The sequence below is a fragment of the Onthophagus taurus genome, unplaced genomic scaffold (genome assembly GCF_036711975.1).
Source record: "Onthophagus taurus isolate NC unplaced genomic scaffold, IU_Otau_3.0 ScKx7SY_15, whole genome shotgun sequence".
Taxonomy (NCBI): domain Eukaryota; kingdom Metazoa; phylum Arthropoda; class Insecta; order Coleoptera; family Scarabaeidae; genus Onthophagus; species Onthophagus taurus.
Window position 1 is genome coordinate 214,278 of NW_027248940.1, and position 21,048 is coordinate 235,325.

The window sequence follows — 21,048 nt, forward strand, 5'->3', positions numbered from 1 at the left end:
TTGTTAACTTAAGCATTCCAAGAAAAGACTTCAAGGTCTACACAAACACATTCATTATCAAATTAACCACAAAATCTATCATTAATGACGAAACCTTTACGGTTATAATTTATAATAAGTGAAAAATTATTAATAAAACGTTGAACAACTTAGACGTCATTAACAAGATATATTTTTAAAATTTGTTATAAAAAAAAAATATTAAAAATAACGTTTCACAACTTCAATTTAAACGTTATGAATGAAATGCTTAATAAGCATTGCAATTTAAAATACATTTTTGCTTAATAATCATTGAAACGACAAATTAATCAATAAATAGGAAAAATATATAAAATGTTTTTAAGGTTTCTTTTGGGGACTTTACAAAATCCTTAAGAACACATTAAAAAAAATAATGATTTGCATGAATAAATCGTAAACCAAACTACCAAAAAAAACAAAGAATGCGTCAGCACACGTTTCTTTTCTTGAATATCATTTTTTCAACAAGGACAAGACGATATTTACCACGACCTGTCATTCGCAAAACTGGTTTCTAAAACGGTGTATTAAGATACATTTAAAATAAAAGTAAATAAGGAAGGACGAAAAAGACCGGAATCTTCTTCGTTAAATTTACCATCGATTCAGTCAAGACTTAAAACTCAAGAGGAAGATATTGTGATATAAAGAATCATGACGAATAAAATTAATTTTAATATATTTAAAGTGTTATTGGGTGTTTTGTGTTTGTTTCGTGGTGTTTTCGGGCAAGTTTTGGAATCTCCATGTCCCAGACTTTTCATTTATGAGCCACGCACCGAGTCCGATCGTTGGCATGGAATTATCACGCTTTTAAGCGATTCGGAATTATCCGGAATTTGGTTAAGAATTATTTTGGATAATCCATCCGAACAATTAGGTGTAAGTTTTTAAATTCAAATATTACACATCAATCAATATTCATATTTTTCATCAAAAATCCTACGACTTGAGATAGTTAATTGCGTCAAATCAAATCTGTCAGAGAAAATGACATTAAAATGTCATTTGATGATACATTAAAATATGAAGATAATCATTAATACCAACTTAAGTTTATGAAATAACCCATATTGGAAATGTCAAAATGAATCTTGAACTAAAAGTAGAATTAACACTAACAAGGGAAGTGTCACAACTGTGTCTCACCGATTTCGATGCAATTTGGTACAGTCATAGAATGGGCCAAAATAAGGTTCGCACATTTTTTTATACGTGCGGTAAAAGCCCCTGGGGCGAGTTATAGGGGTTGAAAGTTTGGAGAAAAAGTACGTTTTCACTTATATTTTGAAAACGAAAAGTGCTATCAAAATTTGGTAAATTGTAACTGATATTCATTTTAAAAGAGCTTTCTTTTGATGTGTCACACATATAGCAGAGGGTTAAAAAGGGCGAACTACCCCTATTTTTTTGGAATTATTTAAAAACCACCCTATCGATTTTGGCGGCATTAAGTATACTTCTAGTGCGTTCAAAAATATTAGTTAAGGGTTTTTTCCCATTCGCCCTAGATCAACCCCAGCGAAGTTACGGGGGTTAACATGTAAGCACTTTTCGTAAGAATGATGTGATAAAATTGTCAGGTATTTTGAAAATACTTTAAACAAAACCGTAAATTAGTCGCACAATAAAATGTTTAGTGTAAAATAAGGCATAATACACCATATAGGGGTTGTTGGGGTTATCCACCCCCTTAAAAATTAATTCTATCCCGGGCGTTATTTGTCGATTACGGCGAAATTTGGTACTGTGTTTGTTTTATATTTGAAGTAAAAATTTTTGAAAATGGTTATAAGGGTTACAAATTAGGGGTAGTTTTTTGTTTATACCTCGAAGATGAAAACTGCCATCGTAACTGTGGTATTGTTTTTTAAAAATCTATCTATCGATGTTCCACGAGGTAAACTACCCTCATTTTCTTTAAATAATAAATATAAAACTACTAGATAAATAAGATATTTTATTTATTTATGAGTTAAAAAGCAACTGACAAAAAAAATAGTTCAATATACCAAAGAAGTTTATTCTACATTACTAATTGACGTTTTTTATGTATTATATTAATTTTCAATATTAAATTTATTTTTATTCTACGTAGTGTTGGCAAAAATGAAAGTCGTGGAAAAAATGTTTTAAACATAAGGATTTTTTACACCATGCACATGTTATGACCGCTATATCCCCACAGATATCACACGTTGGCTTCTCACTCGAAAAGCAAACTTCCACGGGATTTTCAAAATGGTCTGGTCTCTCCTCTATATAGCCACTTGCAAACCATGCGTATTTAAAAACATTTATAAACCGAGGGGAAGCCAACTGGTTATGCGTCAACGATTGCAATTTTAATATGTTATCCCTCTGATGTAAATTGACATCATACTGGTAAAGAATAATCTGATCAGAGAATCTTCTAATAAAATTTTTCCATATTCTGAAACCAAATACATCTAGGGGCTGTATTTGACCTGTTGTCCCTGCAGGTATAGATAAATGTTTAAAATTAGTACCTGATGGAGTTATTTCACTAATAACTTCAGGACAATGGCCACTCCAAGAATCTAATAATAATAATGATTTAGAACCAGTATTTGGAAAATATACATTTTGGAGCCAATTTTTCATGTGTTCTGAAGTTAACTTTCCAGATTTTGATGCCAAAACGTATATATTGTCTGCTTTAAACATTGTATTTGCTACCCTCGGTCCAAAGCTGCCAGAGGGTTCTTTTAAAACAATAAAAAGTGGAGAAAGAAGTTTCCCATCAGCAGATATTACGGGTTGAATTGTGTAACTGTGCGTTGTAGATGACACCGACTGGACCACACTTTCTACGGTTTTAACTCCTAAATCGCTTAATGTTCTTCCCGAATGGAATTCCAAGTTAAAACCGCTCTGATCCGAATTGTAGGTGTTTTCAGGTCCATATATTTGGATTTGTAGCTTTGCCTCTTTAACGAAATCTTTTGCTAAAGTTTTTACTCGATCAACATTTCCAATTTGTTTTTGGGATAGAAATTTTGTTATTTTTCGGCTTACTAACCGATTTGCTTTCTTAAAACGTTGCACCCAGCTATGAGATGCTTTGAACAGTTGAGGAGATAAATTCTTTTCATTTCTAGCTTGTATAGCCCATCTGCGTATATCAATATCATGTAGTGGCAATTTATTATCTACGGCGGCTCTCGCTTGATTAATTACAAATTCGGTAATTTCTGCTAATTTTTCTTTGTATGTCCCTCTTTCTTCAATATATTTAGACCATCTGTGCAATTGGGTCTTTGACGTTACTTTTCGGTATTTGTTTTTTACGGTTTCTAGTTTCAAATAACCTTTCTTCCCACTTGTCCAGTAATTTACCGCCTCTAATTTGTACTCGTAGTCGATGTCATCCTTCAATGGACAATGAGCATCAGTATCTTCTACAAACCTGTCAGTTGTATCCTGGTCTTCAATAATTTGCTGACCGTCATTGATGCCATTGGATGAATCGAAAATTAATACAGTTTCGTCTTCAATTTGCATATTGTAGTCTTCCATACTTTCCATTAAAATACGCTGTATATTTTCTTTTAAACTAACTTCTGCTTCATTTACAGGAGTCTGGGGAATATTCATAACAGTAAAAACTGTCATTAGCAAATTTAAAACGTTTATTGGGTTTATTGTAACCATTGCTTCTGTCAGTTGCTCTGAAACTAAAATCTACCCACTGGGCACACGTTCTTTTATACTAGAAAAAACTATTTTGAGAAATGACCTTTAGCAAGCGGCACTAAAAAAACAAATATTGTGCCAAAATTTTTTTGGTAGGTGTATTTTTGGCAACATTATGTAGAATAAAAATAAACTAATAAACTATATAAAACAAACACAGTACCAAATTTCGCCGTAATCAACAAGTAATGCCCGGGATAGAATTAATTTTTAAGGGGGTGGTTAACCCCAACCACCCCTAAATGGTGTATTATGCCTTATTTTACATTAAACATTTTATTGTGCGACTAATTTACGGTTTTGTTAAAGTATTTTCAAAATACCTGACAATTTTATCACATCATTCTTACGAAAAGTGGTTACATGTTAACCCCCGTAACTTCGCTGGGGATGATCTAGAGCGAATGGGAAAAAACCCTTAACTAATATTTTTGAACGTGCTGGAAGTATACTTAATGCCGCCAAAATCGATAGGGTGGTTTTTAAATAATTCCAAAAAAATAGGGGTAGTTCGCCCTTCTTAACCCTCTGGTATATGTGTGATACATCAAAAGAAAGCTCTTTTAAAATGAATATCAGTTACAATTTACCAAATTTTGATAGCACTTTTCATTTTTAAAATATAAGTGAAAACGTACTTTTTCTCCAAACTTTCAACCCCTATAACTCGCCCCAGGGGCTTTTACCGCACGTATAAAAAAATGTACGAACCTTATTTTGGCCCATTCTATGACTGTACCAAATTGCATCGAAATCGGTGAGACACAGTTGTGACACTTCCCTTGTAAGACATACTTAGAACTAGAAACATTCAGGTTAAGCCGTGAGTCATCGGAAAAATGTTTGAGGTTTCGATTTTCTGCGAACTACCACATTCACAAGATAACGTCTGTCCGTCGATATGTAGGCCTCTTTCTTCCCGATCCAGTTTTTTATAAGCATATTCTCTAGTTGTACTCCGCTGTTTACTTACACAGGATTTGTGCTTTCGTACTGACATGGTCGCATATCTGTGTATGAGGTGTTACAAAAGCCCGGTAGCACGGTAACTGTTGATAAAAAGAAAACAGAAGCACATAGAGACATGAAATTGGTCTTCTAGAATAATCCTTGATGCTGGATCACGAGCTACTGCCTCGCCATAAAACCAACGTATTATTGATCTTGCTTGCTTATTTAACCAAAGAAACTCATAAACAAAGTTTTTTCTAAACGATTTTTACTTTTTTCTGCAAACGACAACATATATGTACAGGTGTCCCAATTTCGATGTCCGCATAGGCTACCTCCGAAACTAAAAGAGATACAAAAAAAGTAGCTCACATGTCATGATCTTGTTTTTCGAAAAAATGCTAATGCCGAAAACTCCGAACAGCTATTGTCTTTTGTTTTCGCCCTATCGGCAAAAAGTGAAAATTTTGCGAAAACGACAATTGCGAATATCTCACTTATTATCAACGATGGAGTATTATAAATAAAACATTATATGGGCAACTTTTTACCAAGAATTCAGTGGCGTAGGAAGAATTTTTTTCCCATCTTTTATTTTCGAGATTTTAGACGTAACTTTATTTTTTTAAATAGAAACCATAGTTGGCTATGACCTAAAATAATTTGTTATTTTGTTCTGATAACAAATATATATAGTTTGTAGGGTATATTTCATATAGTTATTGCATAATTAATAAAAATTCATTTTGTTCTATCTAAAACTAATGTATGTATTTAAAAGTTAATGTTGCTATGGTGATAACCATACTATGATGGAACATAATGTATCAAATAATTGAAAAAGTTTTTATTTAAAAATTCAATAACAACTCTATCATTATGAGCTGGTACGATGCACCAGCATGTTAGGTGTCAAAGTATAACAAAACTGAATAAAACATTACAATGAATTTCGAAAATTATGAAAATGTAACATGATGGAAACCACGTGCTAAAACACACCAAAATGGCCTGCAAGAGGATGAAGTCAATGTGTTGGCTTCACTTGCGATAAATCCATCAACATCTTGCAGAGAAATTGAACAAGACATCTGACCCAAAAGCCGCTGCTCCCGAATATGAAAGAAAAATGTGTATAAACCATACAAAGCGGGGCTAATTCATTATTTACGTGCCGGAGATGTCAATCTAAGATTAGAATTTTGTAGATATTTAGAAAAATTAAATAATCTGCTGTTTGTTCAAAATGTCATCTGGACCAATGAAGTCTCTGACTGTTCAAAGAAGGTTGTGGTTCAATGTATGGTGTGCCCTTTTAGATAATAGAATGTTGGCATATAGTATCTACCATAAAAACTTAAACTCAGGTAATACCCCAATATGTCAAGGCAGCACATAGTGCCTTTGCTCGACAATTTGCCATTAAATAAGTCTCAAATGATATATTTTCAATATGACGGAGCACCAGCACATAATGCCAGAGTTGTTAGTGAATTTTTAAATACTACTAGGTACAACCTTTGGCAATAATTGGAAACAACGGGCACGTTCAGCCGGTGTCAACTGTTGAGTTGCTATATTAGCAGGCGCGGCTGAACGATATGCTAGGTCAGCGCTGTTACGCAGCAGTTTAGTAAATATCTCAGCGTAAGTAGTTTGTCAGCAGTTGTGATATTCTAGGTTAGGATTAATATTTTTTGTTTTTCCCCTTTAATTTTGAAAACTGACAGAACTGTATAAAATGAAATGAGCCTTAAAATCAACATCATCATCCATTATCTCTGGTAATAACACAAAATTTTCAAAAATATTATTGTTGGCCATAGTTTTAGGTTATGCTGAACTGCTAATTCTCAATTGCTTGTTCAGCCGATTTCGTTCAGCTGTATTAAAGCTCATACAACTAGCTGACTGATTTAATTCAACTGTTGACACCTGCTGAACGTACCCAATGTTTTTCATCATGGTATGGTTATCACCATAACAACATTAAGTTTTAAATACATACAATACTTTTAGAAAGAACAAAAAAAATTGATACATTATATTCCATCATAGTATGTATGGTTATCACCATAGCAACATTAACTTTTAAATACATACATTACTTTTAGATAGAATAAAATGAATTTTTGTTAATTATTCAATAACTATAAGAAATATACCCCACAAACTATATACCGGGTGTCCCTCAAAAGTGGCTCACCCCCATATTTTTCTTTATTATTGGTGATATAAGAAAACCATTTGGAATGCATAGTTAGGTCGCTAAAACGGATTATTACGACATGAAATCATTGTTTTTGTACTTCCGGTTACACCGGATGTGAGTACTAATTTCGCTATTTTTTTAAATATATAATTTTTTTTCTGCCGTTGGGTAGACAGTATAATTTCACATAACTTTTACTTGAAAAAATTTTCACGATCGCTTATAATTTTTGAAAAAAAAAATTATTTTCGTTATTTTTTAACGTTTTAGTACCTTCGGAAAATGTATTACAACTTTTGACGCATAGTAGCTAGGTTATAGTACAAACTACGTTATGTCTCTCTAGATTTGCTATTACTCGAGCAGTGATCACTGCTATGCTTTAGTTAGTGGTTCTTTTTTAATAATGGTGTAAATTAACAGTTGTATTAAATTAGTTTTAAAAGAAAAACGCTATCCAACAATTAAATTTAATTCAATTGTAAGTTCAAAAAAACTAATTTTCAAAATTTTCAAAATGCTCCCGCCTCGATTTTGACATAATTGTATCTTGCGTATTGTCGATCTAACGACTCGACGTTATTCCTGCGGAGATATTTAGGTAATACAATTTCTAACTCGATTTATTTTCTAATACCTCACGAGACCTTACTGGTGTATTATACAGCTCATTTTTGATTTTGCCCCATAAAAAGAATCTAAAGGTTGACCAAAATAAAGTAAATAATCCAAATTATAATGTACAATGGACATTGTAAGTTACTATCAGCTACAGAACATTTAATGTAAGCGAACAAAAAATAAAGGAAAAAATAAAAAATCAAAAATAATTGAATTAAACTTAATTGTTTGATCGCGTTTTTCTTTTAAAACTAATTTAATACAACTGTTAATTTACACCATTATTAAAAAAGAACCACTGACTAAAGCATAGCAGTGATCACTGCTCGAGAAATAGCAAATCAAGAGGGATATAACGTAGTTTATACTATTAACCTAGCTACTATGCGTCAAAAGTTGTAATACATTTTCCGAAGGTACTAAAACGTTATAAAATAACGAAAATAATTTTTTTTAAAAAAATTATAAGCGATCGTGAAAATTTTTTCAAGTAAAAGTTATGTGAAATTATACTATCAACACAACTGAAGAAAAAAAAATTATAGATTTAAAAAAATAGCGAAATTAGTACTCACATCCGGTATAACCGGAAGTACAAAAAGAATTATTTCATGTCGTAATAATCCGTTTTAGCGACCTAACTATGCATTCCAAATAGTTTTCTTATAACACCAATAATAAAGAAAAATATGGGGGTGAGCTACTTTTGAGGGACACCCGGTATATTTGTTATCAGAAGAAAATAACATATTATTTTAGGTCATAGCCAACTATGGTTTCCATTTAACAAAATAAAGTTACTTCTAAAATCTCGAAAATAAAAGATGGGAAAAAAAATCTATCTACGCCACTGAATTCTTCGTAAAAAGTTGCCCATATAATGTTTTATTTATAATATTCCATCTTTGATGAGTGAGATATTCGCGATTGTCGTTTTCGCAAAATTTTCAGTTTTTGCCGATAGGGCGAAAACAAAAGACGATAGCGCTTTGAGGTTTTTGGCATTAGCAATTTCTCGAAAAATGAGATCATGACATGTAAGCTATTTTTTTTTTCTAACTCTTATAGTTTCGGAGATAGCCAATTCGGACATCGAATTTGAACCACCCTGTACAGGGTGTCCCAAAGTTTTTCCCCTAGAGGCCAAAATTGAAAATATCGTAAAACCGGCAAGTACAATTATCTTGGTTATTATTATAGGTGGAGTATTATGACTAATTGTAAGACATTATATGGACACTTTTTTACAGAGAATTTGATGACGCAGTGACGTAGTCAAAAAAAATTTTTCGGTTTTAAATTTCTAGATATGACAATTTTTGTTTTTTTAAATGGAAACAACCACTGATTATTCGCTTATTAAATTCGTTATTTTTTTCTGAATACAAAAATATGGGGTTATACAGGGTGTCTCACGTAACTGGTTCGTTAGAACTTTTTTAGGTTCCACTATTCGTAGAGGTTTGAAATTTTGGTAGCATGGGTTGTTCATTCTAAACTTTCAATCTAAAATATTTTCAAGATGGCCACCCCTTCCGGTCTACCGGAAGTAGACCACAACTTCGTTATTTTAAATGGAATGCTATAGTTTTTATTACACCTTTCAATTATACATAAAAAAATATGTTGACTTTGATAAAAGTTGTTGGTACCTAGCATTTTTTGTTTTCGAGTTATTTTGATTTTAAGCTTTTTTTGGCAAATTTCACCATGCTCTTTAAAAGCCCATATCTCAGTTAACGTTCATTAAAAAAACCTCTAAATTGGCACGAATACTCTTCAGATGTTGTCAAATAGATTGTCATTTCTTGTATCAGAGTATCTTATACAGGGTGGTCAAAAATTGAATTACCGTTTCTCCATATTCAATGGCTAGAAAGTCGAAAATTTTAAATGAAATGCCCCATATTTTTTTACTCTATCAGAAAGGGAATTTAATTCTTTACAAATTATCTATAAACATTCCTATACCTAATACGGAATGCGGGAAAACGTTTGATTTTTTTATTAGAAGGCAATGGAATTTTGACAGTTTTTGGTCCATATTTGTGTTATTGTTGTTGTTACTTACTTTTGATCACGAGTGAAAGTCATTGTATATCATGGCAAATTATTCCAACGCCGATATTTTAAATTTGTTTTATATTCATGGCGAATGTAATAAATGTTTGGATAGGACGTGTCGAACATTTAATGAGAGATATCTAAACCAAACGAAAAATTGAAAAGGGTTTTCTTAGTTCTACAAACATCGAAACAACAAGAAACCATAAATTCCCTATCACCAGTGATGAAGATAATGAAATAAATGTCTTATCATATTTTATTGCTTACCCAAATTCTTCAGTAAGAGGTGCCTTGGTCGATTTAGGTAAGTAATATCTGCTAAGAAAACTTCCTTAATAAATAAAGTGTACTCTCTAGGAATATCTCGCCCATCATTGCATCGAATATTACGCCGATACAAAATGCATACAATATCTTACAGGGCCTTTTACCGCAAGATTACATAAAACGACAGCAATTTTACGAATTTATGTTAGTTAAAATTCAAGAAAATCCTTTATTTTTATCGCGACTTATTTGGACGGATGAATCAAAATTTTCGAGGGAGGGTATTGTTAATAGACACAATATTTGATACATATTTGGGCTGCTGAAAATCCTCATGCTGTCAGAGAGGCAAATTTTCAACAAAAATGTAGTTTTAACGTTTTTGTTTTGTTAATGGGAAACCAATTTCGTTTTGAAATTTACGATGAAAATTTAAATAGTCAACGATACTTAGAAATTTTAAGAGGTACAGTTACTGATTTTTGCGAAAGTTTGCCTCTTAACACATTTATAAATTGTTGGTATCAACTGGATGGCGCTCCAGCACACTCTTCAGGGCAAATTACCAACAATTAAACAATTTGTTTGATGACCGGTGGATTGGAAGAAATGGACCATGGCAATGGCCTCCACGATCTTCAAATTTAACACCATTGGATTTTTATTTGTGGGGTCACTTAAAAAATCAAGTGTACAATTCACCGGTCAACACACGAGAAGAGTTGCGTGATAGAGTGGTGCGTGCACTACAAACTATTGATGAAGTCGAAAGAAGAGTTGAAAAATGTTTAATGGTGAATGGTCAGCATATTGAACAGTTTTAATTTTTTTATAATTTTAAGTTTTTGTTTTTTTATATGTTATTCATTCTAATTTCTGTTATTAAATTGTTGTTTTTCATTGTTTCATTTATTCGTTTTTCTGCTGGTTATTTTTGGTAAATAAAAGCGAGCAAGCTAAAGGTTATTCAACCATAGTTAATTGTAGAAATAATACCAATAATACTTTAAATAAATTAAACGATGAACTGTCAAAATGTCTTGGCCTGCTAACAAAAACACAAACGGGCTTTGGGATTCTATGTCTGATTTTGATTAATTTTCCAATATCAGGGAAACTACAATAAATAGGTATAGGAATGTTTATAGATAATTTGTAGAGAATTAAATTCCCTTTCTGATAGGGTAAAGAAATATGGGGTGTTCCATTTAAAATTTTCGACTTGCTCGCAATTGAATATTGAGAAACGATAATTCAATTTTTGACCAGCCTGTATAAGATTCTCTGATACAACAAATGACAATCTATTTGGCAGCATCTGTAGAGTAGTCGTGCCAATGCAGAGCTTTTTTGAATGATCGTTAGCTGAAATATGGGCTTTTAAAGACCATGGTGAAATTTGTCAAAAAACACTTAAAATCAAAATAACTCGAAAACAAAAAACGCTAAGTACCAACAACTTTTATTAAAGTCAACATATTTTTTTACGTATAATTGAAAGGTGTAATAAAAACTATAGCATTCCATTTAAAATAACGAAGTTGTGATCTACTTCCGGTAGACCGGAAGGGGTGGCCATCTTGAAAATATTTTAGATCGAAAGTTTAGAATGAACAACCCATGCTACCAAAATTTCAAACCACTACGAATAGTGGAACCTTAAAAAGTTCTAACGGACCAGTTACGTGAGACACCCTGTATAGGTCTATTTTTTATTGTTTTAGAATAAAGCTAAAAATAAAGTTTTTTTTAGTGTCGTCAAAGAAATTAAATTTACAGTTTCCTGTAAATTACGGTACTATAACATAGAAAAATTTATAATATATATATTATATGTATATAGAAGGTCATCTCTCCACTATTTTTTGGTACAAGCGCTCCCAAGGGGATTGTGAGGGAACTAATTAGGTTAAAGCGCGAAATTTAAATATAGGTATTTCTATACCGGTTTATACCATTACTTTATTTTGAAGAGGTCAAGCGCATTTTCCAAATAAATAGGAAAAAATATTAATTTGAAGTTTTTCCAAGATAATATTCATAATTTTTAACCTATATTTCGCTCTCATTGGCCGAAAGCGCCAATTTATCTATCGGATACACTTATCAAGAGGTGGTAAAAGTGGCCCTAACTTATTTTAATACTTAACTAAAGGATATAAAACACTAAGCCAAAAGAACGTAAGGAAGAAAATTTGCTTATACAACGGGGTTATCACCAATTATCACACTAAACGACAAAACAAAAATGTGACGTTTACTTCCACCTCTGAGTTTGACGTTACACATAAATTTTTCTATGGTTACAAGCGCTTTGTTTGTGTAGATAATCCAGATTGCTGCAAATTCAGTCTACAACATCATCCAATGGATTGTGAGGGTACTAAATCTCGGTCTACATTTTTAGAGTAGTAAGATTGCACACCATACTATAACTAAAAATTATTCTATTAAAAATTTATATAAAATTTACTTTATTTTCTAATATATAACATTCTAACATGTTAAACTTTTCGTAATACATCTTAAAAAACAGGATTTTTAATTTGACACTTCCGAAAATTTTTGAATACAAACAAATGTTGTTATGTTTATTTGAATTAAAAAGAAATATATGAGCGCCATCTATCAATAATTTATTAAGTCATTTAATAATAATATTAAATATTAATAAAAAATGTGAAATAATGCAATCTATTCCAACTTTTGTGTAAAACAAATACAAATTAAATAGTTCAATAAATATATTTGTTTCAAATATCAGAAATATGTTTTTTAATTTTTAGTTATAATTTACAGGAAACTGTAAATTTAATTTCTTTGACGACACTAAAAAAAAGTTTATTTTTAGCTTTATTCTAAAAGAATAAGAAATAGACCTGTCAAACCCTATATTTTTGTAATCAGAAAAAAATAACGAATTTAATAAGCGAATAATCAGTGATTGTGTCCATTTAAAAAAACGAAAATTGTCATAATATCTCAAAATCTGAAATCGGAAAAATTTTTTTGACTACGTCATGAAATTCTCTGTAAAAAAGTGTCCATATAATGTCTTAGTTATAATACTCCACCTATAATAATAACCAAGATAATTGCACTTGTTGGTTTTACGATATTTTCAATTTTGGTCTCTAGGAGAAAAACAAAAGACGATAGCGGTGTGAGGTTTTCGGCATTAGCAGTTTCTCGAAAAACGAGATCATGACATGTAAGCTATTTTTTTTCTAACTCTTATAGTTTCCGAGTTAGCCTATTCGGACATCGAATTTGAACCACCCTGTACATAAAGGGATCCGTCAATGGATAAAACTAATTTAGCTTGTGCTTTCTTTATTCTATCACAAAATTCAAGATTTAGGAAGTTTTCAAAAAGTTTTTTATAGCGAAAGTCCATTCGTCGTAGTTGGCTCTGTCGTTTAGCTTTGGAATGTTGCTAAAGAAATTTAGTACCGCTATTTTTATTTTAACCTTACTTGTTTCTTCTGGAGTTTATTCTTCGATTTAAACTAAGATTAGAACTAAAACTAGAACTAACACTAGAAACTTTCGGGTTTTGCCGTGCGTCTTTTAATAAAAGGTTTGACGTTTCGGATGCCATGTTGCAACCTTCTTCAGAAACTGGTTCGAAGTGACGAGATCAAAAATCGGTAACTATATACAGGGTGTCCCGTTAAGCGTACGGAGCGGCTGTATCTCAATAACGGTAAGGCCTAGAGGTTTGGGAAAAAAATCCTTATAAGCAAAGTGGGCAAGAGAAATAGCTGGAAATTATTTTGAAGTTCGTAATTCGACCGCTAGGGGGCGTAACTGCCATAGAGAAACATAAAATTCCCGCTATCTCAGAAAGTTAGACGATGAGCTATAACTTTGACAACATCATTTAGTAGCTTGGATAATACCGCATCGCTTTTGTTTTGCAATATTTTTTATATCTGTCATAATAAGGGAAAGGGAGGCCAATGCGTTTTCAAATGTTTACATTTTAATATCTCCTGGACCATTCAACCGATTTAAATATTTTTGGTCTTGTTTGAAAGAGCATTTCATGCTTTTTTAAAAGATTTTCAGAAAGACCGCTTGGTTTAAAACAAATAAGCTAGAGGGCGTTATCTGCAGCGGTTACATATTTTTGTGATTTTTGAAAAAAAGTTAAATGGAACAGTACTATTTACTTCACAGATCGTTAATCACCATAAAATTTGCTAAATATTAGTGAAAACCGAATCTCGATATCTCCATCCATTCTCGAATTATAAAAGAAAATGTTAAAAATTCGTATATCTTAATCGGATCAAGTTACCTTAAGAAACAAATAAGAGAGAACACTAATTTTATTATCTAGAACCTTCTAGAACACTTTATCCAAGCTTAGAACTGCTTCAAAACTACTTTTGAGGCGTGTTGAAAAGCCAACGGATCAATGAGACATCAACAATGATAATAAAACAAAATAAACCAAAACACTTAGAATAACTTAAATTTTTGGCAAAAATAACTCACTAATGTGCTAAATGCCTTTCATAAACCTCGATGCATTTATTTAATCTAGTTTCGACGAAAAAAAAAGCGCTGCTTAAGTCTCGGCCCTAGATACGTTTCTACTGGTATTTAGTGTTTTGTCATATTTTCCCTGGTTATTGGTTTTTCTTGAAAAGTCAGGTCGTTTAGTCTACCCAATAGATAAAGGGGTGAAAGCAATGTGGGTTTTTCTCGAACCAGGAATGCATATTATGCAAGTTTACATCAGCTTGTGGACAGATGCTTCATGCATCCATAGCATTTGTGATAAAAGGTTTGGATTTGCCCAAATCATATTTAAAAGTCAATGGTAATAGTTCAGTCTGTTATCATAATCGGTATCTGTTAAGGCCTGATGTAAAACAACGTGGTGGAGATATTATTCTCTTGAGAACTCTTGTGGACAATTGTTTTCGGAGTTCCCAGATTATGTGGGATCACATTGCGCACCAATATGATTTACGAATTCATAGAGATGTCTGAATGGGCTACACGTTGCCAGCTTTCCGTAATCGCTAAGTCAACCTTAAAAACACTTCTAGAGAAAAATGTCTTTCTTTGTCGTAATTGCATTGCACATTTTTGCCATGCAGTTGCATCGTATTCGAAACATTGAAAATAAATTATCATACGCTCTATCATACGCTTCTGCGTTAGTAAATGACATGTTTACAGTTACCATGGTAATGTGATTTGCTTTTCTCGATGAGGTAACGGAATCCGATTGATGGCACTCGAGTTTTTAACATTTTCTTCTATAACTCGAGAACGGGTGGCGATATCGAGATGCGGTTTTCACTAAAATTTAGCAAATTTTAAGGTGACTATCGTTCCATTTAACTTTTCTTCAAAAATCACAAAAATATGTAATCGCTGCAGATAACGTCCTCTAGCTCATTTGTTTTAAAGCAGACGGTCTTACTGAAAATATCTTTAAAAAGAGCATAAAATGCTCTTTCAAACAACACCGAAAACATTCAAATCGGTTGAATGGTCTAGGAGATATTAAAATGTAAACATATGAAAACGCATTGGCCTCCCCCTCCCTTATTATGACAGATATGAGAAACATCGCAAAACAAAAGCGATGCGGTATTATCCAAGCTATTAAATGATGTTGTCAAAGTTATAGCTCATCGTCTAAGTTTCTGAGATAGCGGCAACTTTATGTTTCTCAATGGTAGTTACGCCCCCTAGCGGTCGAATTACGAACTTCAAAATAATTTCCAGCTATTTCTCTTGGTCACTTTGCTTATAATGATTTTTTCCCCAAACCTCTTGGCCTTACCGTTCTAGAGATACAGCCGCTCCGTACGCTTAACGGGACACCTGTACAGGGTGTATCTGAATGACATGCCCAAACTTCAGGGGGTGATTCTTTAGGCAATTTTAAGGGTACTTTGATATATAAACCATGGGCGACTTGGGCTCCCCTAAGGAGCTACACCCCTCCAAAAATGGCGGAAAATTTTGGCTTAATTTTTTTTTCTCAAAAACCATAAACGCTAGGACAACGAAATTTGGGGAATATGTTTAACTGGTAGTAGGGCACTTTTTCACCCTATTTGTATTTTTAACCTATCCTTCTAAACTACTAAACGTAACCACGCCCTTTACATTTTTGCTAAATTTTTTTTATGCAGAGGGTAAATACATTAAAAAAAAATTACATAGGTAGATGAAAGTATCCTAAAACTTTTTTGTCTCTTTATAATTTTTCCAAAAACGACTAATTTTTGAGAGAAAAATAATAAAGCAAACACTGCCCATTCAAAAACGGGGTTGTCGATCAAAAGTTGGAATGAATTTTTAATGAAAAAATCTTAGTAGGCTTTGCAATCTTTGTCAGAAATATTTTTGACGTTTAAATGTCAGTGGTTTTCTTACTATTATTATTGTTTTTCAAATTAATTTATGAATAAAGTTCTACCGCATTTACGCTCGTTCACTCGACGTTTCAAAATTTTAAATAAAACAATAATAATAGTAAGAAAACCACTGACATTTAAACGTCAAAAATATTTCTGACAAAGATTGCTAAGCCTGCTAAGATTTTTTCTTTAAAATTCATTCCAACTTTCGATTAACAACGCTACAGCTTAACAGTTAGTATTTGCTTAATTAATTTTTTTCTCAGAAACTATTAACTTTTCGAAGAACATCAGAGAGGCAAAAAAGTTTTAGAATATTTTCGTCTATCTAAATAAAATATTTCCAATGTATTTATCATCGTCATAAAAAAGATCTAGACAAAAATTGAACGGGGGTGGTTATGTTTAGTAACTTAGAAGGGAAGATTGAAAGTACAAATAGGCTCGAAACATGCCCTATTACAAGCTAAACATATTTCCCAAATTTCATTTTCTTGGTGTTAATGGTTTTCGGGAAAAAAAAATAAACCAACATTTTTGGCAGTGAAAGCCTTCGTACTTATTTTATTCTTCGATATTCATAAATAAGTCACTCACAGGCAATTCAATATGGTCCTGGACCCACAACCTGCTGATCTTGCTTAATTATTTAATCAAAAAAACTCATAAACAAAGGTTTTTCTAATCGTTTTTTACTTTTTTCTGCAAACGGCAACAATAACATATATTTTTTGACAACTATTTTAACTTTCTTTTAACTACTAATTTCTTGTAGTCCATAAACTACCGCCTCGGCTTAAAGCCAATACATTCATATTAAGAAAAGGCTCTTTTATAATCAAATAAAATCCACTGCCTTAGCAGCAAAGCTGCCTCGGCTTCAGGTTAACGACTTTTATTTTTAGTACTTCGTGAGCTTCGCTGCCTCGATTTAAAGCGTACACATTCTGACTTTTATTTTAAAGTTGTAGTTGATATAATATAACAATTAATATCACATTTATGATCAATATTACATTTATATTTTTTATATATACAGAATTGGTTTGGAGAAGTGGTGACGGACGATAACAAAGAATACTTAATCAAAAATCGTAATCATAAATTACCAGTAAACACACCATACCCTTTAAAATTTTACATCAAATATAATCCAAACGGGCCAATTCCTCGATTGGTGTCGTTTCGATTAAACGCAAAAACGGTTTGTCCGGAAGGAGGTGTCACGACGACGCCACCAACAACTTCCGGTCAATTAATAACGAGCAGTTCATTATCAAGCACTGCATCGCCTAATCGACCACCACAACCAATAAATCGACCATCATCCCCATCAAATCCTCCTGTTGGGTTTATAGAAAGACCACAAGTGATTCAAGGGTAATTATATCATAAACATTTTAATAACATTTCATAAATTTTTTTTTTGTAGAGGATTAGACCAAAGCGATGATTTCTTTCCGGGCGATTTCAATTACAAACCCGATTTTTTAGACGGTAACGTCGAATGCGGAACGATCGCCGTAAGTAAAAAATTTCTATTCGTACATCCAAATTTTCCTTTGTGAATGTGTGTGTGTATTAGAATCGGTTTAAAAGGCAAGTATATTATTTTGATGGAGACTCATCAATAGCTGGGGACGGATCCTCGGCCCAAATGAACCTGTACGACTACATTAACTACATCGTTAATAGTTTGGCGATACAAAATCAAAGACCCGCCCAATCACAGGTAAAAATCTAATTGAAAATAATTTTTTAACGTTTAAATTTGCATTTAATTTTTTTATATATTTTTTTTTCGTTTATTTTGGGTTTCAGGTGGCGGCCCAACCTTTGATAGTGTATGGCCAAAAAACGAGTATTGGGCAATTTCCGTGGCACGCCGCTTTGTATCATTCGAGAGGGGTTGGTCTTCAATATGTTTGTGGGGGATCCTTAGTGTCTAGGTATCATGTGATTACCGCAGCTCATTGCGTGACGAGCATACGATCAGCACAAGCTCTTCGTCCAGATAATATGCTAATTTATTTAGGTGATTTTTAACTTTATATTATACAGGGTGTTCCGGTGACTCGGGAATAAAATTAACCTCATATACTAGAGCAAAAATGATGACGATTCGTGAAAAAAAATTATTATAAAAGTCTTTAAATGGTCACGATATAGGCCATCAAAGTTCAGAAGTTTTAACACATTTTTCTAAATATTTTCAATACCATTTATGGCAGAGCGTTGAAATTTGGTACAGGGTAAACAAATATCAAGCAAAATCATTGAACCAATTTTGACTTTGATCGGGCGGCGGCAACCATGCTATACAGACTGTCCCTAAAATTTGTTTGCTCAGAACTTTTTTGTTCGCTCGTAACCCTACATTTATTTTTGTACTTTTTAATAGAAAATTTATTTTAGAAACTATTATCACTCTTTGAAAATGTTGATAACATTTACTGTTTTCGAGTTATACGCGAAAATGTTAAGCTTTGATTTCAATCGTAACAAACAAAAAAAGGAAACATATTCCGTAAGATCTGAGTTGGCGATGACAATTCAAAAACGAACTGAGCTAATAACCATTATTTGCATACATTTCTAAGTGCAGACTTAGTAAATCCAGTGTTAATTTATTTTAGTTGAATAAAAGAATGTAATTTCCAAAACAATCAATTTAATTTCCGGTTACAACAAACAAGAACATAACAAAAATTCTAACAAAAATATTAACAATAACAATAAAATTATAAACAAATAGTAATAAATAAAAAAGAACAAAAAAATACTAAAGCAGATGCACCCCTGATATCGCCGTCTTAAATTAAAGCGCACTCTGCGGAGAACATCGATTTCAGTTTGAAGTTGATCAAATGAATCAACAATTCGCAACCTCAGTTGATCAACTCGTTTTCGATCAACTGATTTAAACGCAGTAAATTAGCGATTTAACGCGTCCCCATAAATAAAAATCTACAGGTGTAAGATCCGGCGATCGGGTGCCCACTTATCGGTGCACCTACTCCTAGTCCAATCTACCGTCCCGGAAAACGTTCCCTCAGAAATTCTTGGACAGCTTGTGTGCTATGCACAGGAGCACCATTATGCATATACCATTTTGCTTGCCTTGTGTTTAAAGGACCGTCATCTAAAAAATCAGCCTTGATGGCAAGAAAACGGGTCCAATAATTACATCGCCCATAATGCCAGCCCAAACGTTAAGAGAAAATCTCCATGTGATTTCCAAGTTTTCTTAAATCTTGGATTTTCGTCCGCCCAACTATGTAAATTTCTCAAATTGAAGATTCCATCTTTAGAAAAAGTGGATTCATCTGTAAAAAGCACTTTTTCTTAAAACTGATCATCAATTTGGATTTTGTGCTGCATTATTTGGCAATATTGCAGTCGCAGTGGGTAATCAGCCAGTCGAACTTCCTGAACTTTGTAACAATGAAATGGATAAAGTTGTTGCTAGTGAAGAACACTCCAGACAGTTGTTTTTGAAGTTAAAAAGTGCCTCGCCATATCCAAAGTACTAGCTGTAGTATTTTCTTCTACGTAGTCTAGAATATCTACTTCTAGTTCGGGTGTTCGGACTGATCTTACGTTACTGTTACTTACCAAATTTCGGCTTAAACGTCACATTTTCCCTTAAACGGGTTTCAGTCCTTAAAAATGTTTTTCGATTGGGCGCTCTGCGATTCGGAAATTTCTCCCGATAACGGTTAGTGGCTGCTTGACATTCCCCTAATGTCAAAATCATGTCAGTTTATTCACTAAATGTGTAACTCTCCATTTTGAACACTTAAAATTAATAAAAACTTAATTAAAAAAAAACTATCATTTGTGTTTAAACGACATAAGCAAGTTAACAGCTCAATTTGTTTTTTTAATTGCCATAGCCAACCTTGACATTTTCTAAGATTTTTGTTTTTTAGTGTTACCATTGAAATCGAAGCTTAATATTTTCACGTATAACTCGAAAACGGTAAATGTTATCAAAATTTTCAAAGAGTGATAATAGTTTCTAAAATAAATTTTCTATTAAAAAGTACAAAAATAAATATAGGGTTACGAGCGAACAAAAAAGTTCTGAGCAAACAAATTTTAGGGACAGCCTGTATAGCATGGTTGCCGCCGCCCGATCAAAGTCAAAATTGGTTCAATGATTTTGCTTGATATTTGTTTACCCTGTACCAAATTTCAACGCTCTACCATAAATAGTATTGAAAATATTTAGAAAAATGTGTTAAAACTTCTGAACTTTGATGGCCTATATCTTGACCATTTGAAGACTTTTATAATAATTTTTTTTCACGAATCGTCATCATTTTTGCTCTAGTATATGAGGTTAATTTTATTCCCCGAGTCACCGGAACACCCTGTATAGATGTGTTATATATAATTTTTTTAATTTTATTAGGTAAATATTATTTGAATCGATGGGGAAGCCCCGGCGTTCAAAACCACGAAGTGGCGAAAATTATAAGACACCCCAAATACAACGGGAAAATGTATCAAAACGATGTGGCCGTTTTGAAAATGGCGAGCGCGGCCGAATTTACCGATTATGTCCGTCCGGTTTGCTTATGGGAAGGCGATCTCAACATCAATAGCGTGGTGGGGAATTTAGGTGAGATATCAACGTTTATTTAAATCAATAAGATTGTCAAAATGACGTTTACAACTCATAACCTCTTCGCATGCAATGACGTTTTTGCGAGACGTCATCCATTCTATGTGTCATTGTAGATTTTGACGTTTCCGAGACGTCATGAAACACAATAATAATTATATTAGAAG

General features: G+C 32.7%; 1 protein-coding gene across 2 annotated transcripts in view; it reads left to right on the plus strand.

Moving 5' to 3' along the window:
* The first annotated feature begins 602 nt into the window (after positions 1 to 602).
* LOC111421757 (chymotrypsin-like elastase family member 2A) overlaps positions 603 to 21,048 on the plus strand; it is a 49,988-nt gene continuing 29,542 nt past the window's right edge. Inside the window, exons 1-6 of one of the 2 annotated variants that reach the window (XM_071200849.1) lie at positions 603 to 906; positions 17,291 to 17,631; positions 17,684 to 17,774; positions 17,837 to 17,983; positions 18,073 to 18,286; positions 20,669 to 20,878. In XM_071200849.1, the coding sequence (XP_071056950.1) occupies positions 679 to 906; positions 17,291 to 17,631; positions 17,684 to 17,774; positions 17,837 to 17,983; positions 18,073 to 18,286; positions 20,669 to 20,878 (1,231 nt within the window). In that variant the 5' untranslated portion in view covers positions 603 to 678. The remainder of the gene's footprint in view (positions 907 to 17,290; positions 17,632 to 17,683; positions 17,775 to 17,836; positions 17,984 to 18,072; positions 18,287 to 20,668; positions 20,879 to 21,048) is intronic. The other variant, XM_071200850.1, reaches the window with a different exon arrangement.